This window comes from Procambarus clarkii, chromosome 14 (genome assembly GCF_040958095.1).
Source record: "Procambarus clarkii isolate CNS0578487 chromosome 14, FALCON_Pclarkii_2.0, whole genome shotgun sequence".
NCBI classification, from domain to species: domain Eukaryota; kingdom Metazoa; phylum Arthropoda; class Malacostraca; order Decapoda; family Cambaridae; genus Procambarus; species Procambarus clarkii.
In genome coordinates, this window is record NC_091163.1 from 45,476,094 (window position 1) to 45,502,711 (window position 26,618).

A 26,618-nucleotide genomic window follows, 5' to 3' on the forward strand; every position below is an offset into this window, starting at 1 on the left:
GCCACTATTACGCAAAGCGTTTCGGGCAGATGCTTTAGTTGCATCTAGAGTTGTCAACTGTTTCATTACCTCCTCTGCTGTCACCTCTATATCTGATAGTCTTTAATCTAGGGTAACCCCTTCCAACAATGGGAGCTGCTCAGGCTCGGTAGTGAACACTCCATGGAAACTGGCATTCAGTGCCTCGCAGATTTCCTTGTCACTTTCAGTATATGCCCCCTCTGTCTTCCTTAGTCTTGTCACTTGGTCGTTCACCGACATTTTTCTTCTTATATGACTGTGTAGTAACTTAGGTTGTTTTTTTCGCTTTGATTGCAATATTGTTCTCATAGTCCCTTTCCGATGTTTGTCTTATGGTAATGTAATCGTTCCTAGCTCTGTTGTATCTGATCCTGTTGTTCTCTGTCCTTTGTCTTCTGTACTTCCTCCACTCCCGCCTGCTGGCCATTTTTGCTTCCTGACACTGTCTATTAAACCATGGGTTATTATATTCCTTCTTATTTTTTCCCTTTACTGTTGGTATAAATCTCTCTTCGGCCTCCTGGCATTTCTGTATGACTAGGTCCATCATATCTTGGACTGTTTTTCCTCTAATTTCTTCCTCCCACTGCACTTCACCCAGATAGTCCCTTATCCTCATATAGTCCCCTTTCCTGTAGTCAGCTCTCCTTTCCCAGATCTCTTGTCCCATGGTCATAAGTTTGAATTCCATCATGTAGTCAAAGACTAGGACACAATGGTCACTGGACCCTAGAGGTATTACATGCTCTAAATTCTCGATATCTGTGTGTGTGTGTGTGTGTGTGTGTGTGTGTGTGTGTGTGTGTGTGTGTGTGTGTGTGTGTGTGTGTGTGTGTGTGTGTGTGTGTGTGTAATTACCTAAGTGTAATTACCTAAGTGTAGTTACAGGATGAGAGCTACGCTCGTGGTGTCCCGTCTTCCCAGCACTCTTTGTCATATAACGCTTTGAAACTACTGACGGTCTTGGCCTCCACCACCTTCTCACTTAACTTGTTCCAACCGTCTACCACTCTATTTGCGAAGGTGAATTTTCTTATATTTCTTCGGCATCTGTGTTTAGCTAGTTTAAATCTATGACCTCTTGTTCTTGAAGTTCCAGGTCTCAGGAAGTCTTCCCTGTCGATTTTGTCAATTCCTGTTACTATTTTGTATGTAGTGATCATATCACCTCTTTTTCTTCTGTCTTCTAGTTTTGGCATATTTAATGCTTCTAACCTCTCCTCGTAGCTCTTGCCCTTCAGTTCTGGGAGCCACTTAGTAGCATGTCTTTGCACCTTTTCCAGATTGTTGATGTGCTTCTTAAGATATGGGCACCACACAACAGCTGCATATTCTAGCTTTGGCCTAACAAAAGTCATGAACAATTTCTTTAGTATATCGCCATCCATGTATTTAAATGCAATTCTGAAGTTAGAAAGCATAGCATAGGCTCCTTGCACAATATTCTTTATGTGGTCCTCAGGTGATAGTTTTCTATCTAGAACCACTCCTAGATCTCTTTCTTTATCAGAATTCTTTAAAGATTTCTCACATAATATATAGGTTGTGTGGGGTCTATGTTCTCCTATTCCACATTCCATAACATGACATTTATTAACATTAAATTCCATTTGCCAAGTGGTGCTCCATATACTTATTTTGTCCAGGTCTTTTTGAAGGGCATGACAGTCATCTAAATTTCTTATCCTTCCTATTATCTTAGCATCATCAGCAAACATGTTCACATAATTCTGTATACCAACTGGTAGATCATTTATGTACACAATAAACATCACTGGTGCAAGAACTGAACCCTGTGGTACTCCACTTGTGACATTTCTCCATTCTGATACATTGTCTCTGATTACTGCCCTCATTTTTCTATCAGTCAGAAAATTTTTCATCCATGATAGAAGCTTACCTGTCACCCCTCCAATATTTTCCAGTTTCCAGAACAACCTCTTATGTGGAACTCTGTCGAAAGCCTTTTTTAGGTCCAGATAGATGCAGTCAACCCAACCATCTCTTTCCTGTAATATCTCTGTGGCTCGATCATAGAAACTGAGTAAATTCGATACACAGGATCTTCCAGATCGAAAACCATACTGTCTGTCTGATATTATATCATTTCTCTCTAGGTGTTCTACCCATTTAGTTTTGATTAGTTTTCCAATACTTTCACTATTACACTTGTCAATGATACAGGTCTATAATTGAGGGGGTCTTCCCTGCTGCCACTTTTGTAGATTGGAACTATGTTAGCCTGTTTCCACCCGTCTGCTACGATTCCTGTACACAGGGATGCCTGAAAGATCAGGTGAAGTGGAATGCTGAGCTCAGATGCACATTCTCTCAGAACCCATGGTGAAACGCCATCTGGGCCAGCTGCTTTGTTCTTACCGAGCTCCTTGAGCATTTTTTCCACTTCGTCTCTAGACACCTCTATGTGTTCTATGTTGTTCTCTGGAATTCTTATTGTATCTGGTTCCCTAAAGATTTCATTTTGTACAAACACACTTTGGAACTTTTCGTTTAGTGTTTCACACATTTCCTTTTCATCTTCCGTGAATCTATTTCCCATTTTCAACCTCTGAATATTATCCTTTACCTGCAATTTGTTGTTTATGAATTTATAGAATAGACCTGGTTCTGTTTTACATTTGTCCGCAATCCCTTTTTCAAAATTTCTTTCTGCCTCTCTCCTCACTGCCGTGTAGTTGTTTCTCGCATCTTTGTATCGCTGGTATGTTTGGGGGTTCGGACTCTTCCTGTATTGATTCCATTTTTGTGTCTTTCGGTCTCTAGCCCTCTCGCAATTTCTATTGAACCAATCCTGTTTCCTAGTTCTGCATCTCTGTTTTGGTATAAATTTTTTTGTGCCTTTATCATATATTTCACAAAACTTGCCATACATCTCATTCACTTCCTTGCCTAGCATCAAGTCTGTCCAATTATACTCACTAAAAAAATTTCTAAGGTCACCATAATGTCCTCTCCTGAAGTCTGGTTTTTCAACTGCTTCAACCTCCTTATTTTCTTCCAGCTTATAACGCATTGCATACTTTATTCCCAAAAAGACATGGTCACTTTTACCCAAGGGAGGAAGGTACTGAATGTCAAATATCTCTTCCTCCTTCCTGGTAAATATCAAATCTAGCATGGAGGGAACGTCCCCTTCCCTCATCCTCGTAGCTTGTTTAACATGTTGATACAAGAATGTTTCCAGGATGAGGTCTACAAATTTACAGGTCCAAAAATCTTCTGTTTTACCTTCATATGCTTCCCAGTCTATGGATTTCAAGTTGAAGTCACCGACTATCAACAGTCGTGATCTATCGTTATCCGCTCTCGCTATAATCTCTCTCATTATTGTTATAAGACCTTCACGTTTACTATCTAGCTCCTCCTTTGACCATGTGCTGCTTGGCGGTGGACTATATGCATTTATCATCATTAGTTTATCATCCTCATAGCAGATCTCTAGTGCTATTATGTCAACTTCTTGTGGATTGGCAGTCATTATTTCCTTCACCTTTAGGTGTTCTTTTACCAGCACAGCAACGCCACCGCCTTTCCTAATTTTTCTGTCCCGTCTCCAAATTGAGTAGCCCCTTGGGAATATGACCTCATTTAAAATTACATCTTCAAGTTTTGTCTCCGTGAGTGCAACAATGTCTGGTGTCTGCAGCTGTATTACATCACTTAACTCCAGTATCTTCGATCTCACTCCATCTATGTTGGTGTATGCAATCTTCAGGAACTTGTTCCCCCTCTCCTTATTCTTCACTCCCCCTCTCTCTATTGATTTTGTTGGTTTGCCTTTATGTACCACTTTACTGGTTTGCCTACCCCTATCACTTTGTAGAAAAAAAAATTTATTTCTTCTTCATTCCTGCTCTCATTTAAATGTTTTGCCTCGGCGAGGTTCAGTTTCAGCTTCTCTCTATCTTCTTTTGAAAGATCTCGTCTTAATGACCACCCTTTCCCATCCTCATCCCTTTGCAATTTTCTAGCATTCCTTAGTACTTCTTCCATCTGTTTGGCACCGTTTAGGGTGATCCTCAAAGGTCGATCTTTCCCTTTTACGTATCTGCCTATTCTCCTGTAGTCGCACACATTCTCTCTGTTTGTAAGACCTTCCACGAGGCCAACAATTTTATCTACTACTTTAGCTTCTCCTACAGCTCTTTCTGACCTAGATGTTATCGCCTTTTCTTTGCAGCCAAAAATGATCAGGGACTTACTCCGATCAACTGTGTTTTGCACCAACTTCGGGTTAGATGCCAATTCTTTCCTCACTTCTAGCCTAATGTTTGTTTTATCTTGGTTGCTGCAGTGTTTGACTTCCTTTACTGCTTCTTCTATTTTTTCCTTCTCCTTGGCCACTTGTGCATAAGTGAGTTGCATATCTTTCTTGCACTGTTCTATTCCCTGTGTAACTTCCTCCATCTGTGCTGACAAAAGCTGTTTCTCCTGTTGAATTTCCTTGCCTAACCTATTGTAGTCATTTATGTTTAAATTTACTTTAACTTCTTCCAAAGCTATTTTTAAGAGTTTATTTTCTTCTTCCATGGCTTTGCAATTTGTTTCCAATTGATTCTTATCCTTGCGCAAGTCTTTCACTAAACCCTCAAGACATAAAACTTTGCTATTCAAATGGTCATTACTTTCTTTCAATTTACTAATTATTTCTACATGAGAGTTCACTATAGTATCTAAATTTACCAACTTGTTATGTAGACTACTAATATCAATGCTTTCTTCATTGAATCCCTCAAAATCAAGCTCTGTTTTGTTTTTCCCCTTGCCAGTGGCCATCTTGAATGTTCTTCTCTGCACTGTAAACACTAGGGCAACTTTTTCTCATCCGATTTTTCACTTCCCTTAGCACTTTCCTGTTATCTCACCTATTTTTCAAGAGCACTATACCTTTATGTTCTCTGGGACACCACTCACTACCATCAACCTGTACTACAATACTTAGGATTGTTGAAATATGCTGGAGCTCCTCTGCTGCAAGTGTTGACCCTAGGGGTGTCACCTTTTGAATGTGTGTGTGTGTGTGTGTGTGTGTGTGTGTGTGTGTGTGTGTGTGTGTGTGTGTGTGTGTGTGTGTGTGTGTGTGTGTGTGTGTGAAAAAAAACAGCTTTGAATGTAATGAAACGCCATTTTCTGGGTGAGTCCCGGAGGCTCCCCTGAGCTATCCAGGCAGATATGAATATCCCTAACTTTGGCATCAGTCAATGTGGGTGGAGTTCTAGGCCTACTAGGGACCACGAGCCAAAACCTGGCCCCCCTCAGAGAGGCACAAGGAGTAATGGCCTGTAGAAATACACATGTGATTTTGGAGCATTCTATATCTGCCATTGACCAGGACAGGCACCCAGAAAAGTAAGTGCCCCAAAACAAACCCCTATTCTGGTTAAAACGACAAAAATAAACAAACGATTGGACAGAACTCGCCAAATGATAATGAGCAAATGAGCATGACGTCATACAAGCCGTGCCGCATGTCTGCGCAGTCCCCCCCTCCTCAGGAGGGGAAAGCAGGAGCCCTAGACCCTCCACGCCGGCGATCCACACCCCAGTTCTGAGGCTAGATATCAAAATACGCAAAAACCTCTGACCAGAGGGAGAGAGGGTTGCCGGGGAGCCTCTGGGACTCGCTCAGAAAATGGCTTTTCATTACATTCAACACTGGTTTTCTGGGGGTAGCCCCTACGGCTCCCCAGAGCTACTTCACCAAAGACGAAAAAGAAAATTGACTTATATAGGTGGCGGTCGATGCTCACATCTCAACTCGAGATGTGAGCACCGAGACAGGTGAGACACCGAGCAAGTTGAGACAGGCTGCAGCCGCCGACCCAAAGTGATACAGGCCCGGCAAGGCCCAGGAATGTTAACGAGGTAGCATGCAGCCAGGACCCTGTTCAACCGCCAAAAACCCCGTACCCGAATGTCAGCCTAGGACATGTTCCCAGAGACGGCAACAAGAGCAGCAAACTTACGAACGTCATGGGCACAAGGATAGGCCACTGGATGGCTAGACTTAATAACAATGCGAACGACCTGAGAGACCTGCCCCCAAAGCTCGTCCCTGGACACAAAAGCCATGGCATGCAAAAAATGGCTGCAACTGGACACAAAACATGATGCACCCCCGGCCTGACCAACCAAGCATCAACAACCCAAGGATTTCTCCAGAAACCTGCAGTCTCATTGTTCGCAAGAAAAGAAATTAGACAGCTGCAAACGAACAAACCTATCACCACGACCAAAAGAGCAGAAACCCCTGCGCCGTAGGAGAGCATGAAGCTCTCCAACCTGACCCGCAGAGGCCAATGCCAACAGGAAAAGAGCCTTAGAAAAACAATCCTGAACTGAAGGGGCCCACAAAAAACCGAGGAGAAGAGAGATAGGAGAGCACTCTGTCCAAAGACCAGGACTGCTCAGGCTGCACATGAGCAGGCTGGAGGTGAAACAATGCGCGAGACAGCTTGAGGAACTGTGCAGAAGTTACATCTATACTGAAAGCAAGCTGCAGCGGCTCCGCCAACGACGCACGATACGAGGCGACAATATTCGGCATAAGAGGACGGTCCAGGAACAACAATTAGAGAAAGAACACCACCACCCAAACTGAAAGGAAAGTGCAAAAACGAAGAATCAAAAAGAACCGGAAGGATCGCCAGGAAACTTAATACTGCCGCCAAGATGAAGCCCGCAGGTGGGAAACCATCAAAGAAGCCACTTGATCACCATACAGATGGTGATAAACCAGAGTCAAAAAACACCAAATGCAAAGACTTGAGGAGAAGAGTGAACCAGTCTCGTAACGGACCAGGCCGATCTATTGAAAGAGGCGGAGCCACGGAAAACCTCTGGGTCCGGACACCGGGCAAGCAGCGCCTGAAACTACGGCTAGGCCGGCCACCACGGGGCCAAGAGGACTACTCGCCTCTGGTAAGTCTCTAAGCAAGCCAGAACCTGGAGCAACAGCTGAACCGGGACAAAGAGGTACAGGAACCACCACCTTGACCAGTCCTGGCGGAAGGTGTCGATCCCAATGGCCTCATGGTTGGGGAAGGGCGCCACATATACCGGAAGATGCCTCGACCACACCAATGCGATGAGGTCCACCTGAATGGGCACCTGAACTTCTGGCAGAGCCAACTGAATGAGTCCGCATCAACCGTCCATTCCGTGGACAGGGGAACGAACCAGGATAGGCCGTTCACCAGGACATTGGACACCCCCCAGAAGTGAACCCCCAGGAGAGCCAAACTCCGAGAACTCAGCAGACAAGTCACCCAAAGCGACCAGCCCCAAAGAGCCAAGGACTGCATTGAACCCCCTCAATTCAGGCAATGAACCACCAGGGAGCAGTTCGAATGGAGCCGGATTGTCGATCCGCGGGCAACCTGAACCCTCCGAAGCGCGAACCACAACTCAGCGAACACCAGCACCGTGCTGTGGGCCCGACGGAAGGACGGACCCCACTGCCCCTGGCCGGCCTGGTGAGCACTGGTCACAAAGCCCCAGCCGAGAGATGACGCTTCCATGAACACATCGAGCGATGGCTCGGATAGGCACCAAGGTAATGAACCCGGAAAAACCCGAAGAGGAAGCTGGCAATGCAGCAGCTGACATAAGGCCCCCCCCCCAGGGGTGGAACCCAGCAATCGCACGAGAGGCGAAAGGGACATCCCTAAAAGAAACAAGAACAGCCGACGAAGCCAAACCCGACCAGTGAGTAGACCATCATCACAAAGTTCAGACTCCCACAAACCCTCGAGCAACCTCAGAGTGACCAGGGAACCCGCCAGAAACAAACACACACGGGACTGCAGCCGAAGGAGAGACTCCAGAGGGAGAGACAAGGAAGTGGTCTGAGAATCCCATACAAGACCCAGCCAGGTCCGAACCTGGGAGGGAACCAGATGGGACTTCTGCCAGTTCACCAGGAACCCGAACCCGGCTAGCTGGAAAAGCACTAAACCCCTGGCGAGCAGACACACGGACCAACTGGGAGCCCAAACCAGCCAGTCGTCAAGGCCAACACCTGAACACCTAACAGACGCATACAGGTCACCATGACTCGGGTAAAGAGTGTGAACATGTGAGACCCCAGGTTCAACCCGAACGGGAGACAACGAAAGCAGTAACTCCGACGCCCCACAACAAAACCGAGCCAGTCCCTGAACCCAGGATGAATCAGGACATGCCAACACGCGTCCTTGAGGTCCAAGGACACCATCGAAGCACCCGGCTCCACCAGCAACCGTACCTGGGGCAGAATGGTCATCCAAAAGGAGGGGCAGGAAACCCAGGGGTTCAGACATGATAAGTCCAGAATGAACCGCAGGTCCACACAGTCCCATTTCGGAACCAGAAACGGCAGGAAACCCACCCGAGAGACGTCGTCATTTCGACCACGCCCAAGCTCACTCACTCCAAGACGACCTGACAAAGCGCAGGAGAAGAGGCCTGCCCTGCCAGCCCCTAACCCCCCCCCCCACCCCTAAGGAGGAGGAGCCACCCAACGGCACCGCAGGCCATGAGAAAAACTGCAAAATGGCCGATGCCGCTTATGAGAATCCGACCTGCACACAGAGCGATCACCGCGACGACCAGGTGCAGCTGGGATCAAAGGTGGCACCGGCTCTGAAACTGGCACCTGTGGCCTACCCGACGAGCAGAACCATGAGCCCTGGCACAACCCCTCCGGGAAGAACCCACCCGGGAACCCCACAGAACCAACAAGTCAGACATTGGGCAGCAGCTGGAAGAAGCTGCCCACATATACTGCTTGACCGCAGAGGCCGCAAACAACAAAAGACAAAAGGGCAAAGACAGTCTAAGAGTAAGGGCCCAAGCAGATTCCAAGGAGGAAGCGAGAACCACCTCTCGACACGAGAGATGTGCAGAGAAAACCACGACAGTGCATCCCGCAGGATCGTCGCAAACACCTTCAAAAGTGCAGACGACGCACGAGCAGCCGAGACCAAAGCACCAGACCCAAGGAACGGCCCCAAGCGCCTCCACCACATTCTCAAGCCAATCCAAAGGCAGCTCCAGGAGGGAAAAGAAACGCAGGACTGAAGCCAACAGGCCACGTGTGCGCAAGTCCTCAGCCACAAGTGCAGCCAACAGGCCACGTGTGCACAAGTCCTCTGCCACAAGCGCAGCCAACAGGCCACGTGTGCACAAGTCCTCTGCCACAAGTGCAGCCAACAGGCCACGTGTGCGCAAGTCCTCAGCCACAAGTGCAGCCAACAGGCCACGTGTGCACAAGTCCTCTGCCACAAGCACAGCCAACAGGCCACGTGTGCACAAGTCCTCTGCCACAAGTGCAGCCAACAGGCCACGTGTGCGCAAGTCCTCAGCCACAAGTGCAGCCAACAGGCCACGTGCGCGCAAGTCCTCAGCCACAAGTGCAGCCGACAGGGAAGGAACCTGCACGTGAAGCTGAACCGTGCCAACATCCAGCAGAAGGGCTGGAGCAAAAAGGCACTCATTAAGGTGCTCAAAGTGTCCCCCCAGGTAAACCTGGACCACAGTCAACGCCTCGCGCCACTCAAGCATGTGGGTACGACAGAAGGCTTCCCAAGCACCCAGCAAGAACAAAGGGCAGTCCATAAGCCAGGAAGAACCCTGAACCTCATAACAAACCCGGTACAGAGACGAAGCCCCAAACCTGAAAGAAGATCCATTATGGACGCATACTCAGCGTCGTGCAGGAGGTAAGCCGCAATGGCCGCCCACACCTCAGCGAGACGCGGGAAGCTGAAAACCTCTGGAAGGACGGAACTGAAGGACCAGCAAGGACACAGAACCGAACCTGGGGTGGAGCCGAACCCAAATCCAACTCGTTCGCAGAGGAGGGAAAGGAAAACCCCACTCCTTGTAACAGTAAGCCTCGCTCGGAGAGTCTTCCAACCCTCCAAGGGTCCAACGGGGCCCAAAGCCCCTAAGCCAGCTCCTCCCCAACCCTGGGAGCCTCCACATCAAGCCTCGGGAGCGAGTCATCCTCCAAAGCCCCGGTCTCACAAGAAAAAGCCGGGGCGGCCAGAATGGCAGAAAGAGAATGGGCCCAATGGTCAGACCCTGGAGCTACGGCTGGAGGAACAGACTAGAATGCCTCCATCGCCACCCAGGAAGGGACAACCCCCGAAACCGCCGAGTCTCAGAAACCTCTAAACCCTGCCCCAACCCCGAAGCCCTCAGACCCTTATGAGCCAGAAGTGGGGGGGGGGGGTGAGGAACCGAATGAATTACAGCAGAGAAAGAACAATGGGGCGCGGACTGAACCAAGGCCGAAGTGACCAACACCCCAAAGTCTGGGTCCCTATAAGCAAAACGGGGCAGCTTCAGGGTATCCGGGGAAGCAACCAACCGAACACGTTGCAACAACCTAAACCTATCCTGCAACATGCAAGCCGCCTGCACCCCAAACAATGTCATCTGTAGATTGGGTGAATTGATTCACAAACAAGTAACAAATTTCGAAGGACTCCGAGTGGAATGTGTCACCGACCCAACAGGCAGCATGATGGAGGCAAAAACAATAAGCGTCGCCCTGAGACAAGGGGACAGAGCAACCCTCAAACTCGCACATAGCGAGAGGAGACTCAGGGGTCACATCCATCAGACCCGAGTCCCCCCGCGGAGTTTCCCAGGGCCACTAGACTGGGTCTGCTAAGGGTAATCCCAGGCAGTGTACTGCTCACCGGCGCCTAAGCTACCAAACAACACTGCTAAAGCTGAACCCTCGGGACGTGTCCACTCACGAGGGCAAAGCAGGGGGTACCACCAAACAAAAGCAACCCTAGTAAAACGGGAAAGTAATACCGAGGCAGACCCCCCCCCCCCCACCAATAAAAAAAAAATAAAAAAAAAAACTCGCAAGACGGCAACGTACCCAAAGGGAACAGAGCCGGCTGTTGTTATAGGTGAAAACTAGCTGCGCAGTACTCCGCGTCCCTACAAGTGCAAATTCTACCACTTACCCCAAGGCAAACAAGGGCGGGAACCCTCCCCCTCCCCAAACACTCGGGGGGAGGGGGGATTCGCTGAGCAGCAAAAGACCAACAGAGGTAGACCCAAGGTGACTTTTGGATGATAACCCCAAGCTCCAAGGGCGGTACTTACAGGGCACTTAGGGAAGAGAGCCCTAAGCGCATGCAGCACGAGTACCTTGAAATAATACTTCCAGCTCCCACGCCACCGTAAGAGCAGCACTGAACCAAAGCATAGCACAACACAACACAAGAGTCAGGAGCTGGGGCCACACGACTGCGATGCATCACACCAGCCGAAGAACTGGGGTGTGGATCGTTGGCACGAGGGTCTGGGGCTTCACCTTCCCCCTCCTGGGGAGGGGGGGGGGAGCTGTGCAGACATGAGGCATAGCTCCGGTGACGTCATGCTCGTTTGGTAGTTTTCATTTGGGGAGTTCTGTCCACTCGTTTGTCTATTTTTGCCATTTTAACCAGAACAGGGGTTTGTTTTGGGGTGCTTACCTTTCTGGGTGCCTGTCCCGGTTGATGGCAGATATAGAATGCTCCAAAACCACATGTGCATTTCTATAGGCCATTGCTCCTCGTGCATCTCTGAGGGGGCCAGGTTCTGGCTCGTGGTCACCGGTAGGCCTAGAACTCCACCCACATCGACTGATGCCAAAGTTAAGGATATTCATGTCAGCCTGGATAGCTCCGGGGCCATAGGGGCTCCCCCAAGAAAAAAATTAGTTAGTAGTTAGTAACAGTTGAGAGGCGGACCGAAAGAGCAGAGCTCAACTCCCGCAAGCAAAACTAGGTGAATACAGTGTAGTGTACACTTGAGTGCTGACCACAGTGTAGTGTACACTGAGTGCTGACCACAGTGTAGTGTACACTGAGTGCTGACCACAGTGTAGTGTACACTGAGTGCTGACCACAGTGTAGTGTACACTGAGTGCTGACCACAGTGTAGTGTACACTGAGTGCTGACCACAGTGTAGTGAACACTGAGTGCTGACCACAGTGTAGTGAACACTGAGTGCTGACCACAGTGTAGTGAACACTGAGTGCTGACCACAGTGTAGTTTACATTGAGTGCTGACCACAGTGTAGTGTACACTGAGTGCTGACCACAGTGTAGAGTACACTGAGTGCTGACCACAGTGTAGTGTACACTTCAGTGCTGACCGCAGTGTAGTGTACACTGAGTGCTGAACACAGTGTAGTGTACACTGAGTGCTGACCACAGTGTAGTGTACACTGAGTGCTGAACACAGTGTAGTGTACACTGAGTGCTGACCACAGTGTAGTGTACACTGAGTGCTGACCACAGTGTAGTGTACACTGAGTGCTGACCACAGTGTAGTGAACACTGAGTGCTGACCACAGTGTAGTGTACACTGAGTGCTGACCACAGTGTAGTGAACACTGAGTGCTGACCACAATGTAGAGAAACACCAAGATGACAGTTGACTTTATTAATAAAAATGTTTCAGATTTTAAAACAAAAAGTTTCCTATATATATAAAGTTTACTCTCATCTTGATGTGTCTCCATATCATCCTATATATATAAAGTTTACTCTCATCTTGATGTGTCTCCATATCATCCTATATATATAAAGTTTACTCTCATCTTGATGTGTCTCCATATCATCCTATATATATAAAGTTTACTCTCATCTTTATGTGTCTCCATATCAAAAGTGTTTTTATAGAGGCAATACTACACTCAGTTGGGTGAGAACAATGTGACCTTCAGCAGCATACCTTCACTGAGGTGTGGACAGTGTTGACATCTGGGAAGAGTTCCTGGCACTTCTGGAGCCAATCTTCTACCTTCATGCTGCACTCATCAGCTGTGTCTATGGTAGTGTCAACCTCCTGTGCTGTGTTGACTGTGTCGAGGCTCCCCAACATGGCCTGCAGCTGAGTCTTCCCTTCCTCTCCTTGTGTTGTCATATCCACCACACTGGTATCCTCCAGTTCCAAGAGCTTCATTGCTGACTTGTTCTGCTCTACCAGAGCATAGAGTCTGTCCTGGAGCTGGAGGTGTTGAGTCTTCCAGTCCCCCAGCTGCCCCCGGTACTCACCCAGCTGGGACAGTACCTCTTCACAGCTGGTAATGAGGCTGCTGATGCTGCTCTTCTGCTCCTCCACCATGGAACGTAACTTCTTACTGATGCCTCTGGTCGGAGCTTTATTGGGTTTTGTGGGTACCGTTGTCACTGGCACCACCTCCATACCTTTTAGTTTTCTGATAAAGGCCTCCATACCATAATTGATTGGGAACTGAGTAGCAGCTGTGGCAGTGTGCTGGGCACGGCAGCTGGGGCAGTTCAGCTGACCATTCTTGATAGCATTGTCAATACACTGGGAGCAGAATGTGTGGCCACAAGGCAGAGTGCGAGGCCGTAGCAGTGTGTCATCATAATTGTTAAAACACACTGAACATTCCTCTGGGTTGTTATCCTGTGGATAAAGAATATTTGGTTAAGTTACATGTATTTACAACGAAAAAAAAGTATTTTCTGTGTGAGTCCCTCCGGTTCTCTGGAGCTATCGGATTGATATGCGCATATTAGTCCGGGGTCATCAGTCAATTGGAGTTCAGCCTACCGAGGACCACAAGCCAGAACCTGGCCGCCTCAAAAAGGCAAAGGGAGCAATGGCCTATGGAAACCCCATGTATTTGGGGACATTCCATATCTGCCATCAACTGGGGTTAGCACCCAGAAAGGTAGACATAACAAAACAGACCCCACATGGTAAGAAAAATTGCAACCAGAGACCGAATAGAGAGGCAGATTCCACCCCCCCCCCCCCCATCTAAAGAAACAAGCAAACATCATACACACCGCCACACCACTTGTCCACGCAGCCCTCCCCTCCCTGGGAGGGTGAAGGGGGAGCCCTGGACCTCCTGTGCCGGTTACTCACACCCCAATTCAGAGGCCGAGAATCAAAAACAAAATGGAAACCGCCGACCGGAGGGAGCGAGGGTGCCGGGGAGCCTCCGGGACTCACCCAGAAAATGGCGTTTCATTACATTCAACGCTGGATTTCTGTGTAGAGTTCCTCTGGCTCCCTGGAGCTACCAAACGCTGAAGCCAGACCCGACCCAGTGAGTAAATCGGCACAGGGAAGGTCAGACTCCTGCACAACTGCTCGAGCAACCACCACATGACCCGGTAAACCCCCCCCCCCCCCAAACAGCAGAAGGCAGGACTGCAGCAGCAGCAATGCCTCCGGAGGGAGACACAAGGAAGTGTTCCGAGAGTCCCTCACGAGGCCCAGCTGGGTCCGAACCTTTGGATAGAACCAGATGAGACTTCCTCCAGCTCACCAGGAACCAGAATCCGATGAACTGGGAAAGAATCATCCCCCTGGTGAGCAGACAAGCAGACCGGCTGGGAGCCCACACCAACCAGTTGTCGAGATAGGCCTACACCTGAACCACTAGCAGATGCAGAAGGGCCACCACGAACCGGGAAGACAAGTGAATATGCGAGGCACCAGATTCAACCCAAAAGGAAGGCAACGAAAGCGGTAAGCCTGCCCCTCCACCACAAAACCTAACGAGTCCCTGAACTCCAGATGAATAGGGAGGTGCCAATATACATCCCGGAGATCCAGAATCACCAACCAACAACCCGGCTCTAACAGAAGCCAAACCAGGGACAGAGTAGTTATCCGAAAGGAGGGGCAAGGAATCCAGAGGTTCAGCAGGACAAGTCCAGAATGAACCACATATCCGCACAGTCCCATTTCGGTACTGGAAACAGGCGGGAAACCCACCTGTGGGACAAGGTCTTTTCGACCACTCCCAAGCTCACCCACTCCAAGATGACCTGACAGAGTGAAGGGAAGTCAGCCACGAATCCCCCGGTAGGAAGAGGAGCTGCCCAATGCCACCGCAGGCCGGATGACAACCCGAAAAACCCACAAATCATGGGATCAGGCATGAGCAAACAGCACGAGTCCCTGGCCCCCCCCCCCCCACACACCAGCATCCTGGTAATGGGGCAATATCTTGAGGTTATCTTGAGATGATTTCGGGGCTTTAGTGTCCCCGGCTCCCGTGGGGGCAACCCACGAAAGGGCCAACACCCTGCACGAGAAGGTGGCCCCGGTTCAGAAACTTACAACAAGGCCTACCTCGACCTGCAGAGACTCGAACCTTGGCACGATCCAGCCGGGAGCATGAGAACGCCGACCCCAGATCACCAACAAAGCAGAAAGAGGATGGCAGCAGCAGAAGCTGCCAGGAACTGAGGAACAACCTAGACTGCAAACAAAACAGATAAAAGAGTTTAGAAAACCCGAGCTGGGGCCCAGGCCAAAGCAAGACAGCCGTCTGTAAGCCAGGAAGACCCAGGGACCGCCCCTCAATAGAGGTCGAGGCCAGATTAGAGGCCAAGACTGGGCCACACCGGAGGAAACCAAGGGCCACCCAAACCTGTACAAGAGAAATTTGAGAGGAAAATCTCCGGGAGACAAAACCGAAGAACCCAAAGGAAACTGGAAATGAACCTGAACCCAAAACGGAGCCCAAAGCACCACAACTTTTGGCGGAAAACGTACCCTGGAAAAGAAACAACAGGCGGCCATAAAATATACTATTACTCATATACAAATAATCAAACACACATTTACATATACACACGGCTCCAGGAGAAGTAAAGTGATACCTCGGCTCACAAATGTCCCTCTTTACGAATTTTCAGGTTACGAGCCCAATTTCTTCGTAAAATCCAAATTGCGTTACGAACTTTGCCTAGGGTAAAGTAGTTTGTTGATACACGTATGGCCGACCTAGTGTGTGGTGGCACGGCGACCGCGCCTCAGTTTAACAGTGCCTCCCGCCTAGTGACAATCGCGCCTGAATTCTTTGTAAAGAATTTCAGTGTTTTGGGATTTTTGGGTATTTGAACATAAAGGTAATTATTATATATCTTGCCATGGTCCCAAGAAAGTCAGTGGTAAGGTTCAATCTAAGAAAATAGTTGTGAATAGAGGCAGAAGAGGATGTCCCTTCCTCATTAACCCTTAGACTGCCCAACACTGCATATGAACTTTTGAGTAACTGACGCAAAAGTGCGCATCACTGCATATGTAGCTTTGGAGTACTATGCAAGATTTAAACGGCCCGCGGATACACAGGGTTCACATCACCTTCCTCAGGGCTCTTGTAAACAGACGCCATTTCAAATAAAAATCGTGGGCAACATTACCAGGAGTGAGGGGCCTCAGTACTGAGTGAACCATCAAGGCTGGTGCACGCAACATGAGCTCACAGCACTGCTGTTCAGCTTGTGACCACAGCATCGCCTAAAAATGTCAAAATATATATGTACATGCTATTATTTAGCGATGATAGTATTACAGAAGACCCCTGACTGATATAAATGACCAGGATTCTGATAATAGCAGGATTGTTGTGATAATTTGCGCTGTGCTGTGGGGGGAGTAATGTTGAGGGTGGGAGGGCTGTAGAGTCGTCTGCCGAACGTGTGGCCACCTGTTGCTGTCTGCACTTACTATACCAGCTTAGTGGTTTGCTATGGTGAACAAAATGTGTAGATACTTATATATATAACGTCTGTATATAGAGAATAAAAGCAAAGACAGTTTGGTGGGAGGATGATAGTGAGGGAAGGAGTGGTGGTGAGTGGTTGGCTGGTGTGGTGGCCACTCCTTGTTGCTTTTTGACTCAGCATACCAACTTAGTGGTTTGTTATGGTGAACACAAATGTAGATACTTATATATACTGTGTATATATATAGTGTAATAACAGCAAAAGGAGTGTTGGGAGAAGCCATTTTGGTGAGGGTGGTGGCATCATCTGCATGACATGTCATGCTGTGTAAAGGTGGCCACTTTGCTCTTTGGGCACTATACCAGCCTAGTTGAACAGTTATGGTGAACAAAACATGTAGATACTTATATATAACGTCTGTATATGGTGAATAAAAACAAAAACAATATGGTGGGAGGATGTTGGCGAGGGAGTGAGTGGTGGTGAGTGGCTGGCTGGTGAGTGCCGGTCACTCCTTGTTGCTTTTTGACTCACAATACCAACTTATATTTTTTTTTTTTATTATTATTTTCTACCACAGACGTGGCCACACATTTACAATGCTAACCAGTATATATACATTTCCTTCTGTCCTCCATAGACAGGGTTAGAGAAGTGTTAAGCATATAGTTCAAGGGTTTATTGAACACTCAACCACAGAAGGTGATTCAGTGCTTTTAAAATGCTAAGCTAACCTACATACGTAAATACATAGATACACAGATTTACGTATGCCCTACATAAAGTGTTAGATGTGTCTTTTACATAGTGTCATTAATGTACATTCACAAAGGTGAAATGTAATTCTGATCAGCTTCCATATATACTTTATACCCATACATATACATACACACACACATATACATACATCTATACACACACACATGCATTCACATACATTTGTCTCATTTACTCTGACAGGGTGAGATAGCTGACAGAGAAACTAGTGTGTAATTAAGCACTTAATCACTGAAGGTGATGAAGGTGCTTTTACAAGCTCAGGTTATAGCGTTACATCATATATATACATTGTATGATTGATATATTACATGGTCAATCTTGGATACAAGTCCAATATATAATCAAGTGTTCCAGTACTCATATAGTAATTACAGAGTTCAGCATACCTTAGCCCAGGAGGGCGAAAGTCAGTCAATATGGGACATTCTACAATATAATGTTCAAGAGAGTGCATGTTTTCTCTTTCACAAAGTTGACACATTGTGTACTCGACATTTGGGTTTTGAGAAAGCTGCCAGATACGTCTATATCCCAGGCGTATTCTGGCCACTATAACATCACATTGCCGGGTTCTTGTTCTATTAGTCCCATATGTGAATGTCTCCTCACGATATCTATCATAATATTTAATGCTACAACTTTCAGGTCTTTGAGAATTTGTTAGGTCGGTGAGATTTTCATTAGATATTTGTTTAAGTATTCTCTTTGTCACTGCTAATGAAGCACCCATATCAATTTCTACCACTGGTTTTCTGCAGGCTGTCTTAGCAAGCATATTAACAGTGTCCTGCCTTGAGATGCCAACATGTGATGGTATCCATAGGAATTTAATCTCAAATCTGTTTTCTTTGGCAGCTAAAACATTCATTCGAATATCACTGACTATTTTCTGGGTGTCACTACTATGTGCATTCAATGCCAGGAGTGCACTCTGTGAGTCACAGTATATAAGTCCACTGCCTTTGTCTTTTAAAAATTCAGTGGCAAGGTATATGCCTGCAAGTTCGGTTTGAGTTGTACTTGCCCAGTCATTGATGCGCTTCATTGCTGTATGTACGAGAGAAGATTGTTCAAATATGTTACATGCACATCTGGTACATCGTCCACCTTCTTCTACAGAGCCGTTGGTATAGCACTGATACACATCGTTACCCATACTCTGAGTACTTTCAGTGATGCTTTTCAGTGTTAACTGTTTTAATAATGTAGAGTGCACACTATAATAATAATAATAATAATATTTATTTAGGTAAAAGTACATACATAAAGAGATTTTACAAAGTTTGTTGGCTTTATAGATAGAGCTAGTACATACAATGCCTAAAGCCACTATTACGCAAAGCGTTTCGGGCAGTTTCGGGCGTTTCTATCTTGGACGCATTTACAAAATCAACTGATAGATCCCAGTTATCCCATGGAGTAATTGGCTGATTAATCATTAGATGAGTTGGGTACATATTTAATATTTTGATGGAGTTGGCTACCTTGTAGAACCAATATACATAATCAGATTTTGTTCTTCTTCTATAGACCTCAGGTGAGTGCAGCATATTAGAAAGTTTAGCTTGAAACTTAGTGGTTCGTTATGATGAAAAAAACATGCAGATATTTACAGTGGCACCTCGACATCCGATTGCCCCTACTTACGATAATTTCGAGTTACGATGTAAATTTCATCGAAAAATGAGACTCGACATCCGATGGTGTCGTTGACTTCCGATATTTGTTGGTACACGTTCGGGTCGACCGAGCGCGTGGTTCCCAGTCACGTGGCCGACCTGCCTCAGTTTACCACAGCTGCCCACTTAGTGGTGATCTCGCCTACAAGAAATTCCGCTTTTGTGGTGGTTTTTTGCATTTTGAACATTAAAGTAATGATTATATATCACGCCATGAGTCCCAGGAAAGTCAGTGGTAAGGCTCAACATATGAAAACTCATGTAAGGATGACCATAGAGCAGAAACAAGAGTACAGAATGTCTCTTCCTCAACAATTAAGAAAATGTGTGCAGCATGGGAAGAATTGCAGACCTTTGCTGAAACGACTCGCCCAAATCAAGCTGCAGTAGGTCGTTGCCTTAACCTATTCAATGACACTGTGATGCAGCATTACAGACAAATGTTAAAATGAAGGGAAAAACAAATGTCTCTTGACAAATTTGTAGTGAGACAAACAAGCACTGAACCACAACCAGGTCCTAGTGGTATTCAGGCAAAACATAAGAGAGAGAGTACTCCAGAGAAAACATCACTGCCTGATGTTATAATGGAAGGGGACTCCCCTTCCAAACAGGAACAACTCTCCTCCTCCCCCCTCATCACCATCTTCCATACTCCATCAAGAGCCCTCCATAAAGGTAAGAGACACTTTGGTACTGTATTGTAGTTAGAAAAAAAACATTGTATTCAGTATAAAATGTATTTGTATGTTAATATTTTGGAGGGTGGGGAACGGATTAATTCAATTCCCTTTATTTCTTATGGGAAAAATCGCTTCGACTTACGATCCGTCTCTGGGAACGGATTAGCATCGTAAGTCGAGGCCCCATTGTATATATAACCTGTGTATATAGTGTAATAACTGCAAAACTATTTGTTAATTGTTTTATGAACATATTAATTGAATCACTAATATGCACAACATAATTTTGAGTACAGCAATGATTCACACATTTTATTAAATAAATATATCACATTACACACTATTGAACAATATTACTGCAAAAAAATTAGAAAAAATCAATCAGAGACATTGAAATAATTAGGTAATAATATCTTTGTGGCAACTCATGCCTGACAGCTGGGGCGGAGAAGACCTTCTTTGGCGCCTGCTCTGTCAACGTCTCTTTTTTTACCAGACTTCCCCCACCCTATTACAGCCAAAATATGTCGGTTACGATTTTTTTTTCCTGTGATCAGGGAACACAAATGAACACTTTTATAGGTCGAAATAAATTTTATTTTTTATTTTGTTGCGCCTGTGGGTGTTGAAGGCCTAATAGTCCCGAGCAGCTTAGGGGTTAAGAAAATGTGTGAATTATGGGAAGAACTGCAAAGTTTTGTTAAAAAAACTCACCCAGATAAAGCTGTAGCAGGCCATTGCATTGACCTTTTAAATGGCTATATGATATCTCACTACAGACAAGTGTTAAAATGTAGGGAAAAACAAGTGTGTTTAGACAGATTCTCAGTAAGACAAGCAAGTAGTGAGCCACAACCAGGTCCTAGTAGTGCTCCTGCAAAACGTAGGAGAGAGATTACCCCATAGAAGTCATCACCGCCTGATGTTATAATGGAAGGGGACTCCCCTTCCAACTACTAACACCTCTCCTCCTCTCTCCCCTCCTCACCGTCTTCCATACACCAACAAGAGTCATCAATAAATTTAAGCAATAACCTGAATTAGGTATAAAATTTACTTTGAAGTTAATATTTTTTGGAGTGTGGAATGGATTAATTCAATTTACATTATTTCTTATGGAAAATTCGCTTCAGTTTACGAATTTTTGGGTTATGAACCATCTTTGGGAACGGATTAAATTCATAAGCTCAGGTACCACAGTAACTCCAGTCGGAGGCAAAAACTCCTCCAAAACTCGTGCCACACACAGTCACATGTAAACAAGACACAGCACCGCCTTGCTGGCCAGCCGGGGAAGCGCACAGAAATCAAAAACAATTTTGTGGCCTAAACACCCCTAATCTGGTTAAAATTACTGTACTACAGAAAACTAACAAGTAAACAGAACTCTCCAATTGAAAAACGAGCATGACGTCACACTTTCCGCGCTGTTTGTCTGCGCAGCTTCCCCCTCCCTGAGAGGGGGAAGGGGGAGCCCCTCGACCCATTGCACCGGCTATCCACTTGTCAGTTTGAGGGTGGATGTCAAAACACGTGAAAACCTAGAGAGCGTGCAGAGATCCTTTACTGCTAGAATCCACTCAGTAAAACATCTAAATTACTGGGACCGACTAAAGAGCCTAAATCTGTACTCCCTTGAGCGCAGGCGGGAGAGATACATAATAATTTACACGTGGAAAATAATTGAGGGGCTGGTCCCAAACCTGCACACAGAAATAACACCACATGAGACCAGAAGACATGGCAGGATGTGCAGAATACCCCCGTTGAAAAGCAGAGGTGCAACAGGTACTCTGAGAGAGAACTCTATCAACATCAGAGGCCCGAGACTGTTCAACACGCTTCCACTACACATAAGGGGCATAACTGGCAAACCCCTCACAGTGTTCAAGAGAGAACTGGATAAGCACCTCCAAAGGATACCTGATCAACCAGGCTGTGACTCATACGTCAGGCTGCGAGCAGCCGCGTCTAACAGCCTGGTTGATCAGTCCAGCAACCAGGAGGCCTGGTCGACGACCGGGCCGCGGGGACACTAAGCCCCGGAAGCACCTCAAGGTAGCCTCAAGGTAGGTAGGTACGCGTAAAAACCAGCTAACTGGGGGAAGGGAGGGTTACCGAGAAGCCTCCGGGTCTCACCAAGAAAATGGTGGGGAGTTTTGGGGGAACTCCCCACCATTTTGGGAGCCGAAGGGGCCCAAGAGCTATCTACCCAAAGCGAAGGACAAAAGAGGGACAAACCTGGAAGGCAGAAACCATGTGCCTAAAACCCGAAAGCAAGACAACAGGCAACACCGACAGGACCCTGCAGACAACCCGGGAGACCAAAACCCCTGAACAGGGGACAAGGGAACCCCGGGCAACTCAAAGCATGTCCAGGGGCCACAGAGGCCACGACATGCAGGCAATTGCTGAGAGCCATAACCAGACACAAGAAGATGCACCCCCGGCCAAAAATACCAAGCAACAACAACCCCATGGACCTCCTCCAGAAAAACAGCCAACCCAACCTCACCAGAAAAAGAGGAATGGCTGCAACAAACAAACCTAACACCAGAACCCAAAGAAGTAGAAACCTCTGAGAAACAATCCGGAACCAAAGGGGCCACAACCAACCGAGGGCAAGAGATAAGAGAGCATCATGTCCAAAGACCAGGACAGCTCAGGCGGCGCAAGAGCAGGCCGGAGGTGAAACAATGCCCTAGACAACTTGTGGAATGGTGCAGAAGGAACATCAAAACTGGAAGCAAGCTGTAGCAGCTCCGCCAGCACCACACGATACGATATGACAGAATGCGGCATACGAAGACGGTCCTGAAACAGCCACTAGGGAAAGGACAAGACCACCTCAACAAAAAGCGAAGTATACCTACGAAGAGACAAAAAAAGAAAAAGGAAGGATCGCCAGGAAGCCCCATACACCCACCGAGACGAAGCACACAGGTGGGACACCATCAACGAAGCGAAAACAGTGACACCGCATCTTGCAGGAATGGTGCAACCAGCTCCAGCAGGGCAGAACGACGTACATGACGCTGAGTAATGTATGAGGAAAACTACTTAGGATATGTACTGCACTAAAATAAAAATTCCCGTATGGAAAACTAACTCAAAGAAAAGTTCGTAGCCAGGGCTGTAATTCCGAGCTCCCCCCCGACCCAATGAAAATTAACTGCAGGGGGCAGGAGTGGTTGAATGGAAATCGACATCCACCTGCAGACATTGCCTACCCGGCAGTCGGTAGTGTGATACAAGAAGAGGAAAGAACTCTGCACTATAACTGAACACTGGTCAGTTCAAAATCAGAGAACTGAACATGTACATAGTCCAGCCTAGCATTATAATTACTATAGCCAATATGCACATACTAATATACACAAGAATGTGTAGCATAGAGGTAGGAAATATGTAAATATGCAATGAAATGACTGTAAATATGGTCAACACACCGGTAGCTAGGGACAAGAGAGTACACGTGTATAATCAATATGGTGAACTAACACGACTTAATTAGCAATTGCTAATGTAACGTACAAGATAAACTATATATACAGAGAGATTCCAATATATATATAAAGCCAGGCATTGAATGACAGTCAATGAATGAGTGCCCAGAGTCAAAAAAAGATTCAGTCGCTGAAAAAGTAAATCAAAAGTTACTAAAATTTTGGGCTATGCCCCACAGTGTAATGAACAACAATATATATGGACATATTAATTAAGGCAACGTTAACACTATCGGTAACTTTGGACAGGACTCGCGTCCACTACAAAAAATATTTGTATAAAATTCGTGTTTTATCCAATCGACCTCGGGATAGTATCAAAATAAGCGCCTTTAGATTGCGCACAATTTGATACTGTACCAAAATGAAAGATATAACATGAAACTTGATGTCCGAACACTTGAAAGATTATAAATAGGGTTTTGGTCAAAATATTAAAATATTTGTTAAAATTCTATTTATTGTGCTATTATGTTGGGACTAGTTTTAAAATGCGCGCCTTTACGTCGCGAACACTTTGATACCAAAATGAAAGACGTAACACAAAATTTGATGTTATCAAATTGAACGTGTATACACATTAGGTTGCAGTGTACAAATTGGTGCTCGTTCACGGGTAACTTTAGGCTTTTCTGCGGGGAGGCACTCCAGGCTTTTGGACATTATATTTATACACGCCTGTAGGGAATTTAATTGCAAACACAATGATACCAAAACGAGCGATGTAGCACAAGAATTAAGGTGAGAAAGCTGAAACGAGTATACACATTTAGGTGTCACCGCGCGCTTATCCGCACGCTCGCTGCATGACCCCTAAGTTGACTGCGCGCCTGCCCGGTGAGTGATAGTGTTAAGATGCACACAAAGTGCCCAATCAACATAACACAAACAATACCCAACACTTATCCAAAAATCGACAGCCAGTGCCTGGCTGACAGTGTGGCCAGACCGTATAATCTCGCATGTAGAGTGTAGGCACTATAGTGGCATGACACAGCTCAGTCATGTAATATTCTGGGAGCATTGGTAGTGGATTATGTCCTACGTTGCGTATGCATTAGGATAAGAGTAGGCGTAGAGTAGAGGCGAAGAGGGCATCACTCCGAGCCACCCTTCTCCTGCATTCAGAGAAAAAACTAGGAAGTTTCCCTATATAGAAAATCCAGAACTCCCCCAGTATTAAGGGGGCTATGACTGGAGAGAGAGAGTAGCTAGTGCGATGTATTACCCGTGAGAACGGTCGCAGAACACCAACACTTGTTTACACTGTCCAGAAACAAAACTATCTCCCTCGGGCCATGCTCAGAATGCATGAGGTCCAAGCTGGCTCCACCCTTCTTTCGGAGAGGGTAGCCGACAATGTTTATTTAACAATTATTTTTATTGCCGAGACAGATTACAGAGATGAGATGTGATTAGAAAATAATTAGATATAGTATTGAAAGATGATAAGTAGTATGGAAGTGGACCAACGAGTCCAAGAAAGGACTGGAGGTACCCTGGAAACACAAACCGAAACTGTCTCTATTTTCCGCTTGTTACAACTTGTAATAAAGTTGTTACATCTTGGCTTAACGTGTTTATGACGTATTAGAACGTTGTTACAACTTGCTATATTGATTGTTAAAACTGGTTAGGAAGTGTTGAAACTTGTTCGAACGTTGTACCAACGTCGTAGTTTCGGTGTGTGTTTGGCGGGGTAATCATCACAAGAAACTGACAGATGTACCAATAATATGTGAATTATCGAAGTTCTTCTCAAACCTTCGAGACCCTAGATAATCAAGCACTAAATCACAGAGGCACATATGGGCCCATTGGTATACTTGACCAAGAGTCATGCAGGATCCCGATACGATTCTTACATGAATGTGACATGACGCAGAAGAATACATGTCCCAGATAAGAATGTTGTTAAAATTATCCAAAGGAAGAACGGAACCGAAGGACCCGAAGGGACACGGAACTGAACCGGGGAAGGACCATCACCAAAACCAACTCGTATGTAGAGAGGGAAGGAAAGCCCCCACTCCCTGTAAAAGTAAGCCCCACTCAAAGGGTAAGAAAACCCCAGGTGGAGTCCAATGGGGCTCAGGTCCCCAAGCCAGCCCTCCCCCCCAAACCCCGGGAACCTCTATACCAGGTCCCGGGGCAAAATTGTCCTCCAAAGCCCCGGCCTCAAAATCAGAAGACGGGGCAGCCGGAAAACACTAAGGAGGGGGGGGGGGGCACTGGTCAGATTGATATGCAACAACTGGAGGAATTGAATCAAATGCCTCCGTCGCCACCCCGGAAGGGGCAACCCCCGAAACTTCCCGAGTCTCAGAATCCTCTAAACTTCCCCCCAACCTTCCAGACCACGAAGCCCACAGACACTCCGGTGCCGGAAGCAAGGAGGGGGGGGGGAGGGGGGACCAGAATGAACCACAGCAGGGGAAGAACGAGGGGGGTGCGGACTGAACCAAGGTCGAAATGACCAACACCCCCCAGTCCGGGTCTCTACAAGCAAAGCAGGGTAGCCTCAGGGCATCCAGGGTAGCAATCAACCTAGCACCTGACGCCTGACAGCTGGGTGGACAGCACTTCAGATTCGTAGTCCTGAGGTTTCGGGTTCAATCCCCAGTAGAGGCGGAGACAAATGGGCAAAATGTTTCTTTCACCCTGATGCCTCTGTTACCTAGCAGTAAATAGGTAACCTGGGAGTTAGACAGCTGCTATGGGCTGCTTCCTGGGGGTGGAGGCCTGGTCGAGGACCGGGCCACGGGGACACTAAGTCCCAAAATCCTCTCGAGATAACCTCAAGAAAGCATGCAACGCCTGAGCCGCCTGCACCCGGATAGTGTCATCAGTGGATTGGGTAAAGTGAATCACAAACAAGCAAAAATGCTCGCAGGACTCCAGGTTGAAGATGTCACCGACCCAACAGGCAGCATAACGGAGGAAGAAACAATGAGTGTCACCCTGAGACAGGGGAACAGATTAACCCTCAAACTCGCACAAGGAGAGAGGGGGACCCAAGGGTCACATCCATTGAACCCCTTGCACCCCCGCGGGATTTCCCAGGGGCCTTAGACTGTTATCGTGAAGGGTAAGCCCAGGCAGGGTACTGCTAACCGGCGCCCATATCTATCAAACAAACTTCTAAAACTGAACCACCCCCAAGACGTGTCCACTCACGGGGGCCAAGCAAGGGGGTACCACTGAACATAGGAGGTTAAGACACTAAGATAACTGGGGGTAGGGGAACAAAAGCAGACACCCCCCACCAGGCACAAAGAAAAATGAAAAGAAAACCTCTTCAAGAGGACAATGTACCCAGAAGAAAAAAAGCTGGCCACTGTAATAGGTGAAAACTGTGCCCCTACCAGTGCAAAAACTACCACTTACCCCCAAGGTAAAAAAGGGAGGAAACTCCCCAACACACTTGGGGC

General features: G+C 46.8%; 1 protein-coding gene across 1 annotated transcript in view; it reads right to left on the minus strand.

Annotated features, from left to right (window-relative positions):
• Nucleotides 1–12,718: 12,718 nt before the first annotated feature.
• LOC123751928 (E3 ubiquitin-protein ligase RNF168-like) overlaps nucleotides 12,719–26,618 on the minus strand; it is a 66,357-nt gene continuing 52,457 nt past the window's right edge. Inside the window, exon 3 of the mRNA XM_069324576.1 lies at nucleotides 12,719–13,471. Coding sequence (XP_069180677.1) covers nucleotides 12,758–13,471 — 714 coding nt within the window. The 3' untranslated portion in view covers nucleotides 12,719–12,757. The remainder of the gene's footprint in view (nucleotides 13,472–26,618) is intronic.